We start from the raw sequence: 23,853 nt of genomic DNA, 5'->3' as shown, positions 1-23,853 counted from the left end.
GCTCTCTGCCGCTCGCCCCGGCCCCGGAGGAGTATGGGAAGCGAGCCTTGTGGATCGCTCTGCGCAGACGCAATTCGCCGCCGGGGCGCCAAGTGGCGCATGCGCAGGCGCATTGGTCTCCGTTGAGAAGGTGCTGCGGCGGTGCCGGAGGTAGGAGGAGCCGGGCTTTGGGGCCGGGAGTCTGCACCCGGGAGAGGCGGTACAACCACCTCGGGCCTTTCTCGCTCTTCTGAGGGCGAAGAGGCTTTCTCGCTCGCCGCCAGCCGCGGTTAGAGGCAGAACCCGGGCTTGGGTGGAGGAGCCCAGGGCTGTCTGAAGGGAAGAGGGGTTGGGGGGGTCCGGATACCTACGGGGCATAGCCCGGGGGTCTGACTAGCGATCGGAATTCGCCGTCTGTCTTTATAGCTGCCAGAGTCCTTGGCAGCCCTTCCCCAGGTGACAACCCGTGTGTTGGGCGAGGCGTGGGGTCAGCCCCGCACCTGCCCATTCTTTTTTTCAGCGTCTGCGGTGAGCCCGGCCGCGGTAGGTACAAAGCTGAGTAGGCACAGTCCCTAGTCCTCTGGAAACCTGCCGTCTCGTAGGATCCATTACTTCCTTCAGCAGATACTGATTGAGCACCTATAGGAGATGCACCGTTTTAAAGTAGTATCGGCAGAGATGTGGCGACTCAGGGCAGTGTGGAGGGTGGAGTTTGTTCTAGCTTCGACATCCAACAGTTTGCTTGGCCTAACGTCCCAGGCGCTCGGACACGGATTCTCCCTGCAGTCTTCTCTCTCACCACTTTCCTCTTCGCTCCCTGTTGTACCAAACTATTTGCAGTTAATTAATTCAACAGATAACTATCGAGCACTTATTACAAGTCATGCACCTTGTCAGCCAAAGAGAATACAAAATAGAGATGAGTGTGTGCCCTCCTGAAGTTTTGAGCTTAGTAGGGGACAGATAACAAGTAAATGAATAAAAATATAAGAACTGATGCCCTGGAACCACACTGCCTGGATTTGATCCCAGCCCTGCCACTTGAAAAGCTGTGTCAACTTGAGTCAGTTCCTCATTCTTGTGCCTGGTTCCTTGCTGTAAAGAAAGGGCATCAATAGATTGTACCCGGTAAAGTTGTAAGTATTAAACGAGTTAGACTTGTAAAGCACTTGGGACCACTGCCTGCATACAGTAAGCATTCAATAAATCTATTACATGTGATTATAACTTGTGATAAGTACTTGTGAAAACAGTGTGTAATGATAGAAAATAATGGGAGCGGAGAGGGTTCCCTTAGATAAAGACGGAGAGCAAGCTTCTCTAAGGAGATGTAAGATGAGAATGAGCCAGCCATGCAAAGTAGATTTTAGGTATGTGTGTCTGCCCAGCTTTGGAAAACTAGGTGATTAATTGGATTACTTGGACAGTGGAGATTTCATTATGGTATTTGAAATGAACTTTCTACCACTGGGTTATTCAGTTTTGATTTCTGAACTCCACTAAACTGCACCAATATAAATAATCATGCCCATAAGGCCCAGCCTTTGCATATGAGGAGCATTCTAGTCACCTGAGTTAGAAGAGTTGCTGGGGTGCGAGAATGGATGAAAAGTGACCTATTTCTGATTTGGAAAAATTGGTTTTATCAGTGAAAGAGAGCCTGCTATGTTCCTATCTTTTGTTTCTTCGTGAGCATTCAAGTGCATATTCTCTCTTTTTCTCTCTCGTTACATTGCTTGCTGATAGAGCCTCTGAGAGCTGGAGGCCTTCGACCAGCACAGGCCTAAGAGATAGTTTTTCTGGATTCCGGGGCCATCTTGTTTCTGTGGTGGCTGCTCTTCATGGGATTTATTCTCTAGGCTTCAATAAAACTATATTCTTCCAAGATGCACACATTTTTCTGCCTGTGGAAGAACATGCTTTGACAGGTTTTTAGATCCCTCTCCCCTGTTGTGTTGTGGTAGCCTGTAGGACAGTTAGTTTGTGCTAACCAGGCTATAGCTGATTATTTGACAGGGGTATTGTTCCTCTGGAGACTTTTCTCATACCCCACATGCTCTCATACCTTCCTGGAAGAAATGGCATAAAATGACAATATCTGTCTAGTTACACTTAGATGCTTTTGGTTTTCCATGAGTGAAAAATTAAATGAATCGAATGTGCTTTATCACCGTGGAGATCTTGGAGAATCACCTGAGCACCAAGGTCACATGTACTCTCTCTCAGAGGCATCTACTGGACAACAGAAGCTCTCAGCTCTGAACTTTAATAAAGGTAAGCTTTAAACGTGCTGTTTAACACAGGTTCAATTTGAAGAAAGACATTTTAAATCATTATGGCAGGGGGGAGCAGTACTTCCTGCTCAATTGTGCAGACTCTTCAGGTACCTCAGTGAGAAGTAGAGAGGAGCCATAATGAAGCTGCGAGCGCGAACGAGGCCTGGCTAGGCTCACACTCGGGTTCACTTTCTCATCTGTCCACATGCCCCCAGATTGACCCTCACTCCTCCGAAGACCAGCCTGAAAGCCTTCAAACCCGTCAGATGATGGATGAGTCAGACGATGACTTTAAGGAACTCTGTGCCAGCTTTTTCCAAAGGGTGAAAAAGAATGGCCCCAAGGAAGTGTCGGGGGAAAGGAAGACACAAAAGGCCTCAAACAACATCCAGATAAGAAGCAAACTGAAAAGGACCAAACCACCTGCTTCTAAGAGCAAAACCCTTCAAGGCCCTGCTGAGAGGAAAACTCGCTCTGGCAGCCAGGTCCTGCGGACTCAAAAGCAAGGAGCACCCAAGTGGCCAGAGAGTGAACTGGCTCCCCCTGAAAATGGGGAGGGAGGCGTGCATGCTTCTGCTGTGCTCCAGGACAGTGCATGGAGCACCCAGACAGGTAACCAGCTGAAACAGCTGCCAAAACTTTTCCAGAGAGGAAACCAGAGGTGATTTGTACTATTTTAAACCAGGGGTCGGAAAACTTTCTGAAAAGGGCCAGCTAGTAAATTTTTTGGCTTTGCAGGCTGTACAGTCTCTGTCGCAAACTACTCAACTCCCTATGACAGTATGTAATAGAATGGGCTGTGTTCCAGCAAAACTTCACTTAACAAAAACAGGCAGCCAGCCCGAGGACCGTAGTTTGCCAACTCCTGTTTTAAACAATAGTCATAAAAAATAGAACCCGTGTGAATTTTCTACATGATATATTTGGGACCCTCTTCTCTTTAAGTTTCCTATTAATGTTTACATCACGCAGTTGACATGAGTTACATGAACATGAAAATAATGCTGCTTCTCTCACTTCCTTTTTTTTCTTTTTTCTCTCACTTTCTTGAGCTCATTCCAAAGTGGTTAAGTTGCAGTGGGCCAGCCAATTTGGTTAGGCTGCTGAAAGGTAGAATGAGGGTGCCGTGTGGGTTTGAGTCCCAGGAGAATATTCTCATCCTTCCCTTCTCCTCCAAACACCTTTTATTCTTTGCTTTTTCTTCTTCTTCTTTTTTTTTTTTTTTTTGGTTTGTTCGTTTAAAGCAGCTTTCTTATCCTGCTGCCCTTGGTGTACTAAACCACATGCTTAGCATACATTCTTCATGCAGAACTGACAACCAGCCTTGCATATATAATACAGTACAAGATCTTTGGGCTCCTGAGTATTGTTTCTAAATTCTTCTCACCTTCACTTCCTGATCTTAAATAATATGTGGTCAGCATGACCTCCCATTGCAGTGGTGGTAAAGAAACTGTTGTAAGGCTTCGTTAATGTTGCTGAAACATTACTGGTCCTTCATGCTCCCTTTGAGAGTCTAGTGAAAGCTATGCTTGATTTCCCCCAGAACACTGCACCCCCGAACACACCTGCAAAATTGACATATAACTTCAGGGGCTTCGTGGATCCCCCCCTGGAGGCCATCTACAGACACCAAGTTAAAGGAAAACTTCTGACCTAGAAAGATATGTGTTTGTCATTAATATTTCTTTAATAACAGCTTTATAGGGATACAATTCACATTCTATAAAATTTACCCTTTTAAAGTGTATGGCTCAGTGATTTTAGTATATTCACAGAGTTGTGCAGCCATCCCCCCTACTTAATTTTAGAACATGTTCACCACCTCAGAAATAAACCCCATGTTCAATAGCAGTCACTGCCCATGCCCCCTCCTGTCATAGATATTTATGACAGGGGTATTTATATTACCACAAACAGTGAGGTTACCAAAAAACAATCAGTACTATTCACACTTAAGAGTTAAACCTAGGGCTTCCCTGGTGGCGCAGTGGTTGAGAGTCCACCTGCCGATGCAGGGGACACGGGTTTGTGCCTCGGTCTAGCGGCTGGGCCCGTGAGCCATGGCCACTGAGCCTGCGTGTCTGGAGCCTGTGCTCTGCAACGGGAGAGGCCACAACAGTGAGAGGCCCGCATACCAGAAAAAAAAAAAAAGATTTAAACCTAAACTAGTCAGTAAAGCACCCCTTTGAAACTTGAGGTGTTTGAAACTTTGGAAGAGTCTTTGGTTCCTCCGGCTAGAACTGATGCATATGAATGTTTTCCTCCTTACCAGAGGCCGCTCCTGACAGCCGCTCCCAGCCCCCTCCTTCCTGTCTGACTGCGATGGTGCCCAGTCCCTCCAAACCCCGGGCGGCAGAGCTGGTGCTACAGCGAATGCAGCAGTTCAAGAGAGCAGACCCCGAGCGTTTGAAACACGGTTCAGAAGGGTGCTCCCTAGAGGCTGCACTTGAAGAAAACGTCCCAAAGGGCCCTCAAGAGATGATGGCAGGGAACGGTATGATGGGAGTCCTCTGTCTTCCCAACGGGGTTGACTTTCGGGGAAGGGAGTCAGGAAGGAGCCCGTGTTCATTGCGTCTCTGCTGGGGGTGGCACTCTACCTTTGCCACTCTGTCTCACCAGAGAACAGAGGGTCCCTTGGGTCGTTTCTCACTTAGCTTCTTTGACAAGGTACCACTTCCTCTTTTTTTAATTTTGACTTTTTATTACAAAATTTTCCCATTCATAAAAGTCAGAAAAATATATTACAATGAAGTCCCTATGCCCTCAACCTATATTTAACAATTGTCAACATTTTGCCATACATTTTTTTATGTCTCTATAAATATACGTTTCTTCTGTACCATATGAAAGCAAGTTACAGACATCATGACGCTTCACTCCTAGATTCTCCTATATAATCACAATACCATAAACACAAGTGATTCCATAACACTGCCTGGTATCAGTTCACATTCAGATTTCCCTGGTTGTCCCAAGGATAGCTTCTGTAGCTGGACTCCTTCTCTTTCTGAATGAGGATTTGTCACACACGTGTGGCTGTGGCTCAGTAGTCTCTCTGGTCTAGACTGTAGACCAGTCCCCTTGTCTTGCCCTTGTTCTTTCACAATACTAACTTCTTGAAAAGTCCAGGACAATTGTCTTTGAAAATTCCCCCCTTTCTGGATTTGCTTGTTTCCTCCTGCTGTCATTTAACCTTTTCCTGCAGGGAAGTGCCATGCACTGCATGTTACACCACCTCTTGAGGCTTGTAATGTCAGGTGGTACTACACTTTATCCCCTAAACAATAGGAATTTTCATCCCTGGTGAAAATATACAAAAGGAAAAGAAATAGAAAGAAACTGTGTCGACAGACTTACGGCTAGTGAATACAGTCTCCTGGTACTGTACCTGCAGATTTCACCTCAGGATTACTGAGGATTCTCAGGCTACCCCAAAGGTCCATGCAGGTGAAATAGCGATGTGACATCTGCTGTGGCGTTGGTCCTTGGTCTACGTGGCACCAAGGGGTGCAGAGGAGTCACTCAGCCAGTGCGTAAGCCCAGCACCTGTCGTACATGCGACTCAGTTGTTTCCATAAATCATCACATCATACCAAGGAATACTCAGGAGAGAGAAACCATTTCTTTGTTTAAAAAAAACATAGGACCAAAATGAAGTATGATGCTTTTCTGGCTTTGTTCTCAGGGCATATCCCTCATGAGTGCCGAGGGTCTGCTCCAGCAACGTCAGATGTGACAGAGGGCCACAGCAGTGGGCATGACCACCTTGAGAGCCATCTCAAGATTAGAGTCAGTCCATCCTCTGGTCTGATGCAGAGAAAAACCGAGAATGGCATTTCACTCTGACCTGGTTCTTCTAGGATGGGCAAGAAAAAGAGTAGTAGGAAAGGTTGAGCTTTGAAGAGAAAACTTAGATTTTTTGGAATAGAAGCCTTATAAACCTGGAATGCCCAGGGTTGCTGACTTTAGCAGAGATGGGAAAAGAAAGGCAAGTTCTTTAGTACCTTGATGCTCAGAGAATGGTCCTGGACCAGCAGCATCAGCCTCGCTTTGGAGTTGTCAGAAATGCAGAATCTCAGGCTCCACCTGGGCCCCCAGAGTGCCAGCCTCCGGACCTGCATTTTAACCAGCCTTCTGGGGGTCCCTGTACCTGTTAAAGTTTAAGGAGTACCCTTCTCAGGGACCTACTAGGTGTCCAGTCTCCCTGGATGGGGCCATGCATGAGCCAAGTGGTGCCAGGTCTGGATTCCTCACGATACGCCCAGTGTCCGTGCTCCTCGACATCTGAGGATAAGCTGGTCCTCATGGGTCCTTGTGCCTCCACAGGGTCTGGGCCCAGGCTCCCTGCCACAGAGAGCGACGCTGCAGTGGCCTTGGCCCTCCAGCATGAGTTTGGGCTAGAACGGGCATCCGCACACAACGACAGCCTGGAGGAGAAGGGGTTGTTCTTTTGCCAGATCTGTCAAAAGAACCTCTCGGCTATGACCGTGACACGGAGGGAGCAGCACGTGAACCGGTAGGAGCAGCTCAGCCGTCACCTGTCTGCGGTCACCTCTCCCGTGGGTGTGACCAGCTCCAGGGCTCCTGTGGCCATGGTGGGAATCTTGAGATAGTACCTCAGTATCAGTGTCAATCTGTCCTTGCTTTTCTTTTTAAACAGCTTTATTGAGATATAATTTGTATACCATACAATTCACCCATTTAAAGTGAACAATAAAATCATGTTTACTTAATATATTGACAGAGTTGTGCAGCCATCACCGCAATTTTTTTTTCCTGTAAATTTATTTATTTATTTATTTTTGGCTGCGTTGGGTCATTGTTGCTGTGCATGGGCTTTCTCCAGTTGCAGTGAGCAGGGGCTACTCTTCGTTGTGGTGCACGGGCTTCTCATTGCGGTGGCTTCTCTTGTTGCAGAGCATGAGCTCTGGACATGCGGGCTTCAGTAGTTGTGGCACATGGGCTCAGTAGTTGTGGCTCGCGGGTTCTAGAGCGCAGGCTCAGTAGTTGCGGCACACGGGCTTAGTTGCTCCGTGGCATGTGGGACCTTCCCAGACCAGGGCTCAAACCCGTGTCCCCTGCATTGGCAGGCGGATTCTTAACCACTGTGCCACCAGGGAAGTCCCCACAGTCAATTTTATAATATCTCGTCACCCCCAAAAGAAACCCCAGACCCATTAAGCAGGCACCCCCATTTCCCTCTTTTCTTCAGCCCCTGGCAACCACTGATCTGCCTTATGTCTCTGTGGATTTGCCCGTTCAGGACATAAGTGGACTCACACAATATATGGCCTTTTGTGTCTGGCTTCCTTCGCTCAGCAGAGTGTTGGCAAGGGTCATCCATGTTGTAGCTGTGTCAGTGCTTTTCTCCTTTTTAAGGTTAGATAATATTCCACTGTATGGATGGACCACATCTCGTTTATTCATTCATCCATTGGTGGACATTTGTCTCCACCTTTTGGGTTTTATGAATAGAGCTGCTGTGAACATGCTTTCCATGTATTTGCTTAAGTATCTGTTGTTGTTGTTTTTTTAATGTATTTATTTATTTTGGCTGTGTGGGCTCTTCGTTGTGGCACTTGGGCTTCTCTAGTTGCAGCACGCGGGCCTAGTTGCGGCATGTGGGATCTTAGTTCCCCAGCCAGGGATGGAACCCAGGCCCCCTGCATTGGGACCACCAGGGAAGTCCCTTGAGTATCTGCTTTCAGCTCTTTGGGGCATATACTTAGGAGTAGAATCACTGTGCCATATGGTTACTCCCATGACTCTATGTTTAGTGTATCCTTGCTTTCTTCAGACACCTTTGCTAACAGAAACCTGAATTCAATGTCTGGAGGCTGACTGTAGGCTGTGTGGAGGGATAAGCTCAGGGGGAACAGGCTTTGTCCCACAGCACGTCCACGCTGACATGAATCCCTATCTACGATCATATTACCAGGGAGGGTGGTTCTTCTACCTTTGCTGTCTTCCTCCAGGTGCTTGGACGAGGCTGAAAAGGCACTGAGACCTTCTGTGCCTCAGATCCCTGAATGCCCAATTTGCGGCAAGCCATTTCTCACCCCAAAGAGCAGAATCAGTCACTTGAAACAGTGTGCGGTGAAGATGGAGGTTGGCCCGCAGCTCCTGCTCCAGGCTGTGCGGCTGCAGACAGCTCAGCCCGAGGGGGCCTCTGGCACACTGGCATCAAGGTGAGTCAGATGAAAAGGAAGAAAAATCAAAGTACTCTGATTTGTTTAAAAAAAAAAAGAAAAAAGGCCTTTTGTAGTGTTGGAGGACAACAGAGCCCTCTCTGATTCTGGAGATTAAATATTTTGGGAAGAAATTGGGCATAGTCTCCACAGGGACTGAGGAGGGGACAGATCTCTATCGTCGGAGGCTTTGAAATGGACCAGTTGGATTGGACTGGTTTCCACGAGGGCCTTCCTGAGATTTTCCCATCCCCACCATCCTGAGCAGCTAAGAATTCGATAATTCTCTTCACCTCATCCATTTTGTGTGGGGTACAGCGTGGCTTCCAGCTCAGTGTAGTCCGATTTTCATACTATTAATGTAAGACTACTCAGCGTAGCTCAACAAGTTGATGAGACAGAACCATAGGCCTATTTTTCTGCATGAATTAAATGCTTAAGTGTTTGAATAGGAGGCCTTGCTGATACCCAGAAACAAGTGCTTGGCATGCAAACCACAGGCAAACAAGTGGCAGAGGGTTGCTTCCCTCCACATCGCCTCTGCCGCTGTGGATGCCTGGGTAGGTCCCAGTGTTACAGGGAACAGAGTAGCACAGGCCCTGGACTTCTGTAGGTTCGGGACTTCTTTCTCTTGGCAGCTCTTGAGGGCAAAGGGAAGGCTGAGGGCAGTAGCTCTGTCTGTTCCAGCCATTGCCTTGCACGCAGGTGATGGGCCTCTGAAGGGGGCCAGTGCTGAGACTGGGTGGTCGATTCTTAGCTGCAAGCCTGTCCATATTTTAGCACATCAACACTAGCATCACAGATTCAGAAGCCTTAAGTCCTTAGAATAGATGTCATCTAAGCTATTGCTTGCCTTTTGGCAGGACTAGACTGAAGCTGCCTACTCAGATAAAATATATCTGCTTTTTAAATACCTCCAAGAAGTGAGACAAGATGTGTGTGGGTCCTTCTGGAAGAAGGTAGAAAACCACAGCAAACGAAGAGCCTTGCCTGCCATACGGCCAAGCCCAGAGCGTTTTGACTCTGGGGCAGTCAGAGCTCCCCAGCCAGGGCACACATGCTGGTGAGAGCACCTCACTTGCTCCTGCACCCCTCGCGTGCTTTCACCTCAGCCCAGGCCCTGCCCGCTGGGCCGAGGTACAGTCTGCAGCAGCTGCCAGCAGGGCCTGGAGGTTAGGGTGGCTTCTTCCCCTCTTGGAGGCTGTCGTTATCGTGCAGGGTTCCCAGGAGTTTGGAACTGAATTAGGGCTCGCTGAGATCTCTGAGGTGATGCCTGAGATTCCGGAGCCATCCCTGGCCCGGTGGAGAGCACGAGCTTTTACCCAAACCAGAGGTGCTTCCCGCACACTGCCCTGAGGTGCAGGGAAGGTGGTCCTGGGTCTTCAATCTCCATCTGTCTCACCTTTACCTCCCACCTCTCGCCCAGACTGTTGGAATTCACCAGGCGGTGTAGGTTCTCTCCAGCCAGAAAGTCCTTTAAATAAATATCCTCCAACCCAAATGACATGTTGCACGTTGACCTCTGAGTCAGCTGACCACATTGGTGGCCTAACCTGGGAGGCCTTTCAGGCCTTGGGCAGAGGTGCCACCCTAGGGCCCCTGCAGGAGGGAAGGAATCTTTTCACAGCCAATGTGGCCGGGTCCGCCTCAGGACATCTGAGGTATGGATGGGCAGAAGTGGGTGGAATCCGGGTAGCTGACTCCACCAGAAGGGTTTGGCCACGTCTGGGGTATGCGGGTGCTGCTGTCGGCTTTGTGTGTCTGCCAAGAACCCTGCTGGGCAGCATCACCTGGAAGGACCCAGACCCTCCCGTGTCTGGACTGTGCTGAACTCATGGCCCAGGATCAGGCGAGCTCACGTGAGGCACAGAGTGAGCGCAGTGACTGAGTACAGAAGCCGTTGATGCTTCTGTCTGCACATTTATCCCTTTTCTCTCGCGCCCCCTACCAAGGAGAAAGGGTGAGCCTTCTCGGGTCCAGTGGGGACCACCTCAGAACAGGAAGTGCTCGCATCTCTAGCCTCACTAACCTTTTGGTGTGGCTGCCTTTTAAGCCTCAGGGATCACGCTGGAGGTCTGAAGCGGAAGGGAGCCACTGCCAAGAAGGAGCCGCAGAAGAGGCGGAAGGTCGCCAAGCCCGAGGCGCCGTCCGAGGACCTGCTGGTGGCCATGGCTCTGTCCCGGTCCGAGATGGAGCAGAAGGCTGTGCCGGCGGCACTCAGGCTGGGAAACGCTTTTTCTGAGAGGACGAGACCGGGAGCAGGTACGTGTGGTCAAGGGTGGTGCCGGGGGAGCCTCGCCGCAAGGCAGCCGCTAAAGGAGCAGCTGGAGGCCTCGGGGGGAGGATGACTCCGTGTTGCTTCTGTTTAGCTCTAGAGAAGAAAAGTCGCAAGAAGAAAGCCCCCGTTACGCCCCCGCAGTTGTTAGTCCAGGACGTGGAGACCACAGGGAGACAGATGGAGGATCGCGTGGCCCAGCTCTTGGAAGAGGAGCTGGAGCTGTCTGGCACGCCACCGCTTCCTGCGAGCAGAATTTTTAAGGAAGAGCTGGAAAAGAGCAGGCGGGGTCTTCGACCACCTGGAGGAAAGCAGAACTTTCTGTGGGAGGGCAGCGCCCTGACCGGGGCCTGGGCTCTGGAATCCTTCTACACGGCCAGCCTGGTCCCTCCCCTGGTGCCCCAGCGGCCCACCGAGGTGTGCTCCCTTCCGAGCTGGCATGGGTGGGCTCAGGAGAGAGGGTGGCGGCAGAAAGTTGGAGGAAGATGGGAGGGGGGGGAAGCCAAGGAGCATCGTGTGTGGTCTAGCGTGTTTTCTTTGCGGCAACCAGATGGTTCCCCTGGTAGGAACAGGGAGACCACTGGCTCCCAAGTGTGTTATGTTCCTGGAGAGTTTAAAATGCAGAGTCCCAGGGCCTTCTCCCGGACCACGTATGACCTGCTTGTGATGGGGGACAGGAACCAGACTGGCCTATGCAGGTGTCTGGAATTGGTACTCACCCGCTTGAAGCAATGCAGACGATACTAGGAGGGCGGGGACCCTGGGAACCCTTCTGCAGATGTGGAGGCCACAGGCATGGCCTCTGCCGTGACAGACGAGCCTGCTGACAGGTGGCAATGGTGACAAGCTTCCCAGGGTCGCTCTGGGCTGAGGCTCACACCCTTGGGGAGCCTGCTGTGGTGGCCGCACGCTCACTCTGGCTCTCCCACTTCTTTCAGGGCCTCACACAGGAGCCCATGCTGCCACTGGAGCTGCCTGAGAAGCCAGAGCCTGGCGTGCAAACACCCCTTGCCGTCCATGGCACCCGCCCTGTGGGCCATAGCCCCCTGAGCCCAGCGCCCTCCGCCAGCCAGAGGGAGCATCAGGCCCTGCAGGACCTCCTGGACTTGGCAGGAGAGGGGCTGAGCGCCAGCCCGTGGCCCTGCAGTGGGGGCCCGGCCGGCTCAGGAGGGGCCACAGGTGAGACACTGGCCACTGGGGCCTGTTCTCCCTGGGACCAGGGCAGTGAGAGCTGCTCAGATCCGATGTTGCCAGGCTCATCCCCATGTGACAGGGAGAATGTAGTCTCACTAGGTGCTTTCATTTTTCCTCAAAGGTAAATGTGATTTAGGTGAGTTTGTCACAGTCTTCCTTCAACTTTGACCAAGGACAGAGCCTTTTGCCAGAACGAGTGGTCATGAGGGCTGATTTCAGCTCTTTCTCTCCCGAGTCCCTCTCTGTTGGGAGGGGGTGGTGGTGCAGGTGGTCTGTGGGCAGTTCGCTTTCCATGAAGACGTCCTCGGGTCAGCCCAGGTGATGCTCTTTCCCTGGTGGTTGATGTTGTCAGGAGGTGCTGTTCTTTTAACCTGCGAATCCTCCTCTCAGGAATGGACTTGTCGCCCAGCAGCCTTCCACTGACTGGGTTTGTCCTGCCAGACAAGGAGAAGTGCCTGGAGAGGAGCAGCCAGGCTTCGGTAAGAATGTCTGGCCCTGTCCTGGCTCCATCCATGGTCTTGGCCAAAGGGCTTGTTGTGTGTTCAGTGCTGCCAGCTCACTGCCAGCCTCTAGGCCCCTGCTCGAGTCCACTGATCCCCTTGACGGGCTTTGAACTGAGCGGGGCTTTGCCATGAGGCAGTTGTCCCTTTTGTTGCTGAACCCTGGGGCACCTCAGTAGCCCGGCCCTGGGAGCCTGCTCTGTCCTGGGGCCTGGGGAGCACCCCTGCTCGGTGAGGGTGCCTCACTTCAGCCAACGGCTCTGTGCATCCATCTCTCAAAGTTCCATTCACTCGTTCAGGACTTGCTGTGCCCTCACGCGTGAGTCCTGGAGGCCTCCAGCTAATAGTTTGTGTTCTGTGTTGGTGACGAATTGGGTTAGAAGCTGGGTTTTCCTTAGGGTGGGTGTCATCCCGTGAGTGCATTGGTATCAGCCAAGCACTTCTCACCAAGGTCTCCCTAGAGACGTGGCACGTGTCAGAGAGGGACACGGAGCTCCTCGGCCGGCCCCGTAACTGCTTGGGCTCAGGCCCCACCTGTCACGGCAGGCCAGGCTGGAAGCTTCCTGTGGGGCCGCACGCCGCCTGGCCCGTGGAGCCCTCAGCAGGTGCTGATGCTGCCGTCAAGCGCACCTCTCCATGGGCTGGGGCTCCCATTTAGGCCAGGGAATTGGGTGTGATGGAGATTTTTAGAAAGGACTGGGTTTTGCTGTTCTGTGTCCCTGAGGTCCTAAAGGTAACTTAACGGTGGAGCCCAACATTGGACCTTGTAGGGAGCAGCACGAGGCCCTGACTGGCCACCTGCACCCCGTCAGTTGGGCCTGCACAGTTAGGTGGGCGACAGGCGGCAGTGGCCGCTCTCCCCCTCTCATTTCAGCTCGCCCTCGGTTTGCTGGTGGCCGACTTCGGTGCCATGGTCAACAACCCACACCTCAGCGACATCCAGTTTCAGATGGACGGTGGGGAGGTGCTTTATGCCCACAAGTTTGTGCTCTATGCCCGATGCCCACTTCTCATGCAGCACGTAAGTGTGCGGTCAAGCTGCCTCCCCACCCCCTTCCCTCCCCCCTCCTCTCCCTCCTCCCCTCTTCTTCCCTCTGTGCCCTGCCTCTCCCTCTGTCTTCCTGCCCCCTTTCCTCCCCCAACCCCGGCTCTCCTCCCACTGCCCTGGAATGTTCTTCCTCTGTTGCCATCAAGGTTATGCTTCCATGGAGAAGACAGGTTTGAGGTCAGGAAGCTCTATGAGGAGATGAGCTTTGGGAAACATCAGATTTCTTGTTCTGTTGAATAAAAATCCTTTTCTCCCCAGAATTGTTTCCTTTTCCTCTATTTGCATAATTGTAAAGTGTTATAATCAACCTTGTTAAGCTCGAGCTACTGCGACATTTCTGTGCCATTGTGCATTTGACTTGAACATCGCATTGCAGGAATCCCAGAAACTGCTGTCAGTCTCGTCAGAAAGTTCTAGTGCCTTTGATATGCCTGTCAAGAGGGGACTGACTGGTTTCTTGAGCATCTATCACTGACTTGATTTTGGAAACAGACAAGTTTTGTGGCCTAACCTGCAGAATTCCTGGCCAACTAAATGGAGCAGCACTGGCTAATACCTGTCCTGGGACAAGCTCAGAGGCTCCCAGAACCTCCCTGAGGTCTGTTTCGCCCCAAGTCACGACTGTCCACTCGGTAACTCCTCTGCATGCGTTTCTCCCTCAGGTAAACAGTGAAGGCTTCTTTGCAATAGAAGATGGTGACATGAGGACCCAGCGCGTTCTGCTGAGTGACGTCAGCGCTGAGGCCGCCCGGGTGTTCCTGCGTTACCTCTATGCTGCGGACACTGCCCTTACTCCCCACCTGGCCCCTGACCTGAGCTCTCTGGCCCACAGGTCCGGATTGTTCTTCCCATTTACTTCACAGCTTTTGACATTAACTGACAAGGATTATCTGGTTGGTGGCCCGTGGGAAGGTCAGGGCTGAGTCCTTCCTGTACCTTTTAATCCCCCCGTTTATACCCAGTGGTGACCTTGAACAGGGTGTATTGACTGGAAGTCTGGCCAGAATGAACACTTGCAGGAGAGCCAAGTGCCGGCTGAGGAGGGCCCTGTGGCTTTTGATCCCTGGGCGTGGTGAGAGGGTGGTCCCAACCTCAGCCCCCAAACACTGCCACTCCTTGGTGGTTCTGCCACCAAAGCTGAACAACAGCTGTCCTTTACCAAGTCCCAGAAAATGGAAGTGAGTGGGATGCTTGATCTAACTCCCATGAGTTTGCACCTACCTGGTTTGTCCACACCAGTATGTCAGGAGAGGTGGCAGGTAGCTCAGCAAAAATAGGTGTTTTACTTCCTGATAAGCCTCGAGGGCCTCTGGGATGAAACCTTGTTCATTTCTCAGGTGCATTATTGGGAAGGATGGGCTCAGCCTCTGGAGTTTCAAAGGTACCAATTAGACCACAGAGCCGTCAAGCAGGTGGCAGGCTGGTGTGGCCCTAGGCCTGGCTGACCCGTGACAGGTTTGGGTGTCCCGGTTTGCATCAGTCACAGCGCTTTGGGTGCTCTCCCGGTCACAGCACCACCCATCCCTGCCATCTCCCCTCAGCCTGCACTTGGGCCTGCACAGCAGGGTTAGTGGCCCTCCTTGAAGGCTGTGTTTCTAGAACTGAGCAGCCTGGGGCATAGCTGGGCATGAGCACGGGAACCGTCTCCGTAGGGGAGCAGGGGAAAGGCCAGGGTGAGTCATGGCCATCCTCCCCGTGAGGGCTCCTGCTCCAAGCCTCCCGCACCTGGACACCCAGCTGCCGCCTCTGCGCAGGGTGAGGTGACGTATGGCTTTCCCATTGCAGGTTTGGCGTGACTGAGCTTGTTCACCTGTGCGAACAGGTGCCCGTCCCGATGGATGCAGAGGGTGGACAGCAGAAGGAGCAGGAAGACGAGGATTGTGAAAGCAGAGTGGAGACTTTCCAAGAACTCCTGCGGTCGGTGTGGTGGGGTGAGGAGGAGGAAGCAGAGGCTCTGCTGAAATCCGAGGGTGGAGAAGAAGACAGAGAAAAGGTGAATGAGGCAGAAATGGAAGAAATTTATGAATTTGCAGCTACTCAGCGAAAGCTGCTCCAGTGGGAGAAAGCTCCAGCGATGGAGGAAGAAGCTGACCAGCTCAGGGAGGACGGTCCAGTTTCTGGGGGAATCCTCACAAGCGTTCACAATAAAGAACAGTCAGAAAATGCAGAGCAGATGGAATCATCTGGGCAAGGAAGAGATGAGGCCCCAGACAAATGGAAAAACATGAGACAGTCCATGCTCCTGTCCCCCGGGGACCGGGGTTTGGACAGGGAGGAGAACGCAGAGTCCCCAGAGGAAGCACTGGCTCTTCCCTACTCTTCCAGCCCTGCCCGGGGTCAAGCAGAGAAGCAGGAAAGCACCTTTTTGTGCTCAGTTGATGTTGATGATGAACAGTCCTTTTCATCGCCTCAAGCCGGATACCCTGAACCCTCCCAGATGACAAGTGATCGCAAGGAAGGAAACTGCACCGTATGGGAAAGGGAGATAGAGAGTTCCCATCCCCCTGCTCGCCAGCAGGCACCTCCCTCACACTCACCCTTCTTCCCATCACAGCCCCATCAAGGCAGGAGTCCCTGCCGGCCACATCTTCGTTCTCATCACACCAGTGACCTGTCCCTGCCAACACCCCAGTTGCAGGGCACAGCTTCCAGGGTGGCCTCCCAGAACTCATCACTGAAGCCAAAGAGTGCCAGAAGCCTTCCCATGTCACATAAGGATCCAGGCCAGAAAGACAAGGAATGTAGTTCCGTGTTGGAACACAGAGGTAAAGGGGTCCTGATCTCCCCAGAAAAGTCACCACCCATGGATCTAAACCAGTCAGAACCTGGCTGCTTGAGTGCCAGGTCTCAGAACTCTCCATCCAGCGTGAACAGAGAAGATGAGGTTATCCTTTTATTGGATTCAGATGAAGAGCTGGAGCTGGAACAAACCAAAATAAAGTCAGGTTTGAATGGTCCCTCGGAAGAAAGGAAAGTTCTTGAAGTTAGCACCAGGTCCTCTGAGCTGTTTTCCATCATCGACCTCGATGCAGAGCAGGAACCTTGCCAAAGCCCACCAGGAAGAGAGCCCACGCTACAGCAGGAGGTGGAGGGACCGCTGGGGAACCGGGGCTCTGTCGGGGGCAGAGGGACCCCCCAACTGTTCTGCGACCCCAAGATCAGTGGCGACGAGGACAGCACGACAGATACCTCGTGGCTGGTGCCTGCCACCCCACTGGCTAGCAGAAGCCGTGACTGTTCGTCGCAGACCCAAATCACAGGCCTCAGGTCCAGGCCTTCAGCAGACCCACTGGCTCAGCCCAAGCCCAGGGCCCTGTTAGAGAACAGGGATGAACCGGAAGCCATGAGTAAGTTTTCGGTCATCGTGCCTCAGACATCATCCTCACTCCTGGGCCCTGTCGCTCCCGGAAGCCCTGACAGCAGAAGGCAGGTCTGCAGAAGCCCGTCCAGTCCCCACCCCAGATGCCACCAGTACTTTTCTCCTCTGGCTCCCCGTCCCGGCTCAGGAGGCCTCGCTGACCTCACTGGGCAGTTCCAGAGGCACCCGCCGCCTGCGCCGAGCCCAGGGGTTCAGGCCACTGCGAGTGAAGTGGTGGAGGTTGAGGACAGTGAGGAGGAGCAGGAGGTGGCCTCCCGGAAGGCGAGCAACATCCCCCTGCCGGATAGTGACCCCCTGATTCCAGCCGACAATTGGTGTTGGCACGTGGAGCCCCTCTCACCAATTCCGATCGACCACCTGAACCTCGAGTGGACCGGCCCCCTGAGCACCAGTAGCCCTGGCAGTAGGGTGGAGGGGGCCCTGGACAGCGGTGACTGCCGCTCCCCAGCACTGCTGGGCACCACCCCCATCCGAGGAAGCTGCACTGGCCAGAGGAAGGCTCAAGAGAAATCCCCTGGGGCCGGCTCCCCTGGGAGCAGCAGGCTGAGCTTTCTGAACTCAGCTCTGTGGGAGGATTGGGATGGAGAACAGAAGCCCCCAGAGGCTCTTCCTCTGCCCCAGACACCGAGCGCGGATGGAGCCCAGAAACTGCAAGAGTTACAGACACCAAGTGAGTAGTGGGAGGGTGTAGTCTTTTACACTGTTTTACACTAAGGGGCGTGGAGGGTCGTAACGACAGCGCGGGGCAGTGATGCTAAGGGGCCTGCTGACCCGTGGCCAGCCCTCCCCTTGCCTGCCTGACCCCACTCCACGGTTGGGGAGGATCGGCCTGCTGTCAAACATATACTCCTTAGCCAGTAAGTCAGGGCTTCCTAAACCTGCCTGGATCCTGTGGCTCGCCTGGGTACTTGTTCAAGATCCCTGTCTGTGGCTCCGCTCCAGAATAGTGGACCAGCACCTCCCGAGAGGCTGTGATAGGCACCTCAGGTGCACCTTAAGAGCAAACGTGTGGTTCCTCAAGTAGTCAAACACAGAATTGCCATTACCACCAGGCAATTCCACTCCTACATATACATTCAAAGGATTTGAGGTCAGGACTCCTGTACACAAATGTTCACAGCAGCAATATTCACAACAGCCAAAAGGTGGAAACCCAAATGTCCATCAGCTGATAAGTGGATAAAGAAATGTGGTCCACACATACATACAGTGGAATATTATTCAGCCATATGAAGGAATAAAGCACTGACACAGATACAGCAGAATGAACCTTGAAAACATGCTGCTCAGTGAAAGAAGCCAGATACAAAAGGCCACCACGTATTATATGATTCCTTTTATATGAAACATTCAGATGGGCAAAGCCATAGAGACAGAAAGTAGATGAGTGATCACCAGGGGCTTGGGGGGAGGAGAACAGGGAGTGACGAGCATGGAACTTTCTTTGGGGGATGAAATGTTTTAGAACTGGAAAGATGTGGTGGTTGCACAACACTGAATGTGCTAAGTGCTACTGTTCACTTTAAAATTTTGTTATGTGAATTTCATCTCAATTAAAAGACCAGGTGGGGTGAGTGTGGGAGGTCTGCTGTGAGCCTTATCGGCCCCACTGGTGGAGGGACCCCACTTCTCAGCTCATTTCAGTCACAGGGGAAAATCAAGGCCCCCGGTGTTGGTGTCGGCCCCTTGAGGTGCTGCTGCCCCACCGCTATCCCCTCCAGCTGGACTGATCCAGGGAGAGTCTGGGAAGGGACCAGGCGACACTGAGCCGTGACTGGTGACAGGGAAGCAGAGCCTATGGGCAGAGCATCTGCCTGTGTCCTGCCATTTCATGTCCCCCTAAAATCTTAGACCAGCTGGGCATCATTAACCAGTGCTATCAGCCTTGAGTGGGCGTCAGAATTGCCTGCAGAGCTTCTTAAAACACACGTGGCCGGTCTCTACCCCAGAGCTGCTGCTTCAGGAGGTCTGCTGTGTAACCAAGATTTTGCATTTCTAACAGGTTCCCGGGTGGTGTGTGAGAACCGCTGCAGGAGACCTGAGACCAGGGGACCTTAGTCAGAATCTGAGGGGAGATTCATGAGGGTCACAAACTCTCTGAAATGATATAAAGAATCTTGTGCATTTTTCACAAGACAGATCCTGTTGTTCTCATTGGCATCTCAAAGGACTCCATGCTCATAAACAGGATAAGAACCAAAGTCCAGATGTACTTAAGTTGTCCCTAAGTTGTCTTTAAAATACTGATTTTTTTTAATAACAGCACTACTGAGATGTTATTCACATATCATAAAATTCACCCTTTCAAATGTACTATTCAATGGCTTTTTAGTACAGTATTCTACAACTAATTCCAGGGTGTTTTCATCACCCCAAAATAAATCCCATCCCATTAGCAGTCGCCCCACTGCCCCTTCACCCCAGCCCCTGGCAACTGCTTACCTGCTTTCGAGCCCTTCACAGCATCAGCACCACATAAGCCCGTGGCCCTCACCGCGTGCTGTGTGATGCTTTCCAATGGGAAGATGTGACTCCAGAGTCAAACAGTGAAGGGTGGACATCACTGCTGTCCTGAAGCGAGGGCAGCATTTCTCTAAGTGACACTATCAGGGTCAGAAGAGGCAAACCCAGGGCCCTCGTGCTGAAACGTATGTTTCTTTTGTTCTACCCAGAAGGTGGTAACCGGAAGAAGAACTTGCCCCCCGAAGTGCCCATAACCCCAATGCCAAGGTATTCCATCATGGAGACCCCGGTGCTGAAGAAAGAACTGGACAGGTTGGTGTTGTTCTGGAAAGCTTGCTCTGAGCAGACCCTCCCTCCTGCACCTATGTCCAGGCTTAGTGAAGTGGGGAGCAGAACGGTACCCTGGGCTCTGGTGGCAGGAGCCTCTGGCTGGTGGGGGGGCGTGCGTGACTCCCAGCTCTCCACATACTGTTCCCCAGGTGACTTAGGGCCAAGAAATGACACTCCTCCAGGTCACCCATCAGGTGGCAGGTCTCCATGTGCCATGTGGATGGGAATGGTACCCTTGCCTTAACAGTCTGAGGAGGGAGAGCTGATTTTTTAAAAGAACATCAAAACTCACATTCCAATGAATTCTGCTGTTTGCCTTGGACACTGGGGAGGTCACTGCTACCACCACCACTCAGAACTCAGGGGGAATAGCCTTTCTGGAATATTCCTGAGTCAGCTCAGTGGGTATGCAGGATAGATACCGACCTCTGAATGCTCTTAAGTCAGGCATTTAAGATTCAGTTACATAAAGCCACTAGTTTAATTAGTTAATACCTGTTTGCTCTTTGCTGACGTTCATCTGTTTTCCCATTCAGGTTTGGGGTCCGCCCTCTGCCCAAACGCCAAATGGTCCTGAAACTGAAGGAGATATTCCAGTACACTCACCAGATACTGGAGTCAGACTCTGAGGAAGAGAGCCAGTCCTCACAGGTGCCCTTGGAGGCTCCTTGCAGCCAGACTTACACCACCAAGACCTCTAAGGCTTCAAGGGCAGCTGGCCGCACCCAGCTGGAGGCCATTTCTGGCTCCCTTCCCCAAAGGTCCAAGGGACCTGCTAAGACCAAGGGCCCCCAACATCAAAAGACACAGCCTGGTGGAAGGGTCCCTGCCCTGAGCACGTCACCAGCCAAGGAGGGCCCTCCAGGCCCTGATGGTGACACCCAGCTACTGGCCTCCCAGGAATCCATGGCCACCTCTGTAGACAGCAGTGACAGCTCCTGCAGCTCACAAAGGTAACCAGATGGAAGGACAGGGCCACATCCTCTCTCACAAGCAGGGCCAGCCTAGCACAGCTGCCCTCGGCATTAGATTCTGGCTGAGGGTGCGATCCCGCTCAGGCCGGCAGCTAGAGTGCCAGGGACACAGCAGCCTGGGGCTTCCTACTGCCCTGGGGGTCGTCCATGTGCCGGGCTCCGCAGGGGACAAAGAAACACACTCCTTCCCTCAAAGAGGCTCCTGGTCTCAGGGTGGAGGCTGGAAAGAAGGGGTGTTGCTAGGTGTTATTGTCTGGTTCTTTTCAGTTCTTCCTGTGACTTTGGAGCGGCCTTGGAGTCTGCAGGAGAAGATGAGGAGGACGAGGAGGATGTCAGTGCTTCACAGGCGGCCATCCAGGTAGCGGCCACAGAGGAGGCCGTGAGGCATTACATCTGCTCCAAGCCAGCCCTCTACCGCAAGGTCCTGCTGTACCAGCCCTTGGAGCTGGCAGAGCTACAGGCCGAGCTGAAGCATCAAGGCATCCACGTGGCCACGGGGAAGCTGCTGGACTTCCTAGACACCCAGTGCATCACCTTCACCACAGCTGCCGCCCGCAAGGCGAAGCCTGAGAGGAAGAGACGGCAGCCCATGAGCAAGAAGACGGGGGTCAGAACCCGCGGGCCTGTCCCCCGCCCCCAACCCCAGGCCATCAGCAGCCTGTGAGGGTCTGCAGCCCCCGTCAGCCAGCCAGCCAGGCCCCCACAGTGTTTCTGAGCTTTCTGACCATACCGCTCCCCCTGTGAATAATGGCAGCACCAACCCAGATCGGCTTCCTCTTGACCTCATATCCTAGAGTGGCCTTTGGAGTGTGTCATCTGCTGGATTTAGGGGCCCTGGCCCCTCCCTCCATTGGTGCCCACAGTTTGTCTCCCTTTAACCCCCTTGGGCCCCATGTGTTTCAGGAGGGGGTGGGCCACTGCCAGCTGGCCAGGGCAAGGCCTGATTCAGCTGCGTTTTCCACTCTCTTTGCCCACCAGTCACAGGTGTCCTGGGTCCAGGCTGCCCCTGCCCATCACAGGTGGATGCCTGGGTCCAGGCTGCCCCTGCCCATGTCTTCCTTCTCAGCACTTGGGCTGTAATTCCAGCCTCCACCAGCAGACCAGCTGTCCACAGGCCCTGAACTGCCAGGCCCCAGGTGCTCTGCTGGCCCAGCTGTCCTGCCCAGACACCTGTCACTGTCACCAGCAGTCTTTGAATTGGACAGTACAGAAGGCCCAGTACAGCTCTGAAGCCCCCCACATAAGCATGTTCTTCATTAACTGGTTCCACCAGTATGTGTTGTAGCCGCCTGTGGAGTGCAGGTGAGGGCTGGAGAAGAAGAAAAGTTTGGGTCTCTATGTCCTTGTGAACGTCTTGTCTGTCTTAAATACAGTGCAGTTCGTTTTCTATGATGTGCAATAAAAACAAAAAGGCTTTATAGAAACCTTCTGGATACTGTACTCCAGAAAATAACGAGGGAAACGGGCCGTGGGGAGGGGACCCACAGTGCCCCTGCTGCCCCCACACCCGTGTCTGCCGAAGGCCTGTGCCTGTTCTCCATCTCAAGGCGGAGCGCAGGCCTGCTGCTGCTCATTCCTCTGGTTCTTAGGTACTCATTCATCTACACGTTTGCGCCCCCACCCCAAACCCTGCACGCCTACAGTTAAGAGCCCTCAGCAGGCGCTGAGCTCCCACCCTCGATGATCCAGGAGAGGCCGAGGCCCAGCAGCATTGCCCCGGGGTTGGTTACATGCAGGCTTGGGCCGCCCATACCCACTGAGTCAGAATCTGCAATTTGACAGGATGAGTTTATGAAGCCTGCTCTGGCCTGTGTGCTGGGCCCTGTGGAGAAAAGGGAACAGGCCGGCACTTCCGGTCATCTAGTGGAGGAGACAGACTGGCCTCTCCTCTGTGCCAGCTGCGAGGGTCAGTGCTCAGATGGCCCAAAGGGACAGCTTCCTGGAAGAGGGGGTTTGTGAACTGGGCCTCAGCGGTGTGCAGCATTCAGGGAGGCGAAATGGGGCTTCTTGAACACATACTGTGTTTCCTGATTTGTGACCAGGCGGAGGGGACCCAGCCTTCCCCGTGTCTGCTGCCCAAGGGCAGACAGCTAGAGGGAAGCCTCGGCTCAGATCACACCACTTTGATCAGACTGAAGATGGAGCCTGGCCTGTTCTAGAAGCTACCATGCATTTCTTGTATGAAGGGCTTGATGCCCCCTCCCAAGTATGGGCTGTGTCAGGGAAATGAAGTGGAGTTAGGAAGGAGGGAGCCGACCCAGGGTCCTTACCCTGCTCACTGGCTTGCAGGGGAGACCATGCAGCTTCGGGTGCACTCCCTGGGGGGAGGCCTGGGAGCCTCACTCCTCGGACAGTGTCCTGACTCGGAGAACGCTACCAACTCCAGGTGGAAAAGGAGGTTTTGGGGGAGGGGTTAAAGTTGATAAAAAGCCACCAGCAGGTAAAGGGAGGGAAGGTGGGCCTGGGGACTGAAGACCTTGGCCCATCAGGTCTGTGCAGCGTGTCCCCGGAGGCCAGCAGGGGTCAGCAGTTGGCCTGGCCATGGCTCGGCCAGTGCAAAAGCAAGGAAAGAGGTTTAAACCAGCCACTAAGAAAAGAAACCACCACAGCCAGAGAAGGCGGCACCCGGGAAAGCATGACCTTTACAGAAGGTTTAAACCTGACTCAGGAACTAGAGAATTAGGTCCAGCTAACTGGTTGAAAAGGAGCCGATGATGAGCTGCCCTCTCCCAGCACCCACAGGGAGCCTGGAGGAGCCAGCGGCCATGGCCTCGTGGTGGGCAGCAGGCACAGGCGTTCCTGTGCAGAAGCTCTGCCAGTCGCCACAGGGACTCAGCATAGGAAGAACATGCGCTGAGCTCCAGGGCAGCGGAACATTCACCCATCAGCGAAAACGAAGAGACACCCGCGCTTCACTGTGATGTGACCTCCTGGGCCGGTCCCGCTTCCTGTGGCTTGGCCTCGGCCTGGACATGGTCACTCAAGGCAATCAAAGGACAGCCACAGCCCAGCTTGAGCAGGGCCCCAGCAAGGGGGCCTTGCAGCCTGCACAACCCCAGAGAGGCCCATGTAGGCAGGAAGCCTCAGGTTTTCGCTGAGCTGGGAAGGGCCTGCCCAGCTGACCACAACTCTGGGGTGAATAGAAAGCCCCAGAGTGAGAACGAGCACAGACGACCTCACCCCAAACGTATGAAAACCCCCAGGAGAGTCAGGAGAAGGCCCCGAACTTCTTAGAGGAGCCAGC

The 23,853-nt window shown here is 53.0% G+C and overlaps 1 protein-coding gene across 5 annotated transcripts; it reads left to right on the top strand.

The window, feature by feature from the left end:
• Positions 1–125: 125 nt before the first annotated feature.
• On the top strand, positions 126–22,027 carry SLX4 (SLX4 structure-specific endonuclease subunit). Of its 5 annotated transcripts, none has more exons than XM_032605718.1 (16): positions 126–150; positions 2,158–2,253; positions 2,471–2,867; positions 4,531–4,752; positions 6,585–6,774; positions 8,234–8,446; positions 10,500–10,708; positions 10,816–11,138; positions 11,660–11,900; positions 12,306–12,394; positions 13,257–13,436; positions 14,126–14,295; positions 15,249–17,512; positions 19,515–19,617; positions 20,172–20,588; positions 20,877–22,027. In XM_032605718.1, the coding sequence occupies exons 3-16, from the start codon at positions 2,522–2,524 to the stop codon at positions 21,271–21,273; spliced, it is 5,364 nt and encodes a 1,787-aa protein (XP_032461609.1). In that variant the 5' UTR covers positions 126–150; positions 2,158–2,253; positions 2,471–2,521; the 3' UTR covers positions 21,274–22,027. The 5 variants fall into 5 exon arrangements, with proteins under 5 accessions (XP_032461609.1, XP_032461610.1, XP_032461611.1 ...); XM_032605719.1 differs by lacking the exon at positions 126–150 and adding an exon at positions 157–522; XM_032605720.1 differs by lacking the exon at positions 126–150 and having other exon boundaries at positions 157–2,253; positions 13,290–13,436.
• Positions 22,028–23,853: the final 1,826 nt, after the last annotated feature.

Source organism: Phocoena sinus, chromosome 15, assembly GCF_008692025.1.
Source record: "Phocoena sinus isolate mPhoSin1 chromosome 15, mPhoSin1.pri, whole genome shotgun sequence".
Lineage (NCBI taxonomy): Eukaryota > Metazoa > Chordata > Mammalia > Artiodactyla > Phocoenidae > Phocoena > Phocoena sinus.
The sequence above is the reverse complement of the archived record's forward strand: the minus strand, read 5'-3'. Positions and strand labels throughout refer to the sequence as shown.

What these genes read in the sequence shown, in the direction of transcription:
- SLX4 (XM_032605718.1), top strand. Translation starts at nt 2,522, where the DNA reads ATGATGGATGAGTCAGACGATGACTTTAAGGAACTCTGTGCCAGCTTT. An exon ending in AGAGATGATGGCAGGGAACG is followed by an intron (nt 4,753 to 6,584) that starts GTATGATGGGAG and finishes GTGCCTCCACAG; the next exon opens with GGTCTGGGCCCAGGCTCCCT. An exon ending in AGAGGAGCAGCCAGGCTTCG is followed by an intron (nt 12,395 to 13,256) that starts GTAAGAATGTCT and finishes GGTGGGCGACAG; the next exon opens with GCGGCAGTGGCCGCTCTCCC.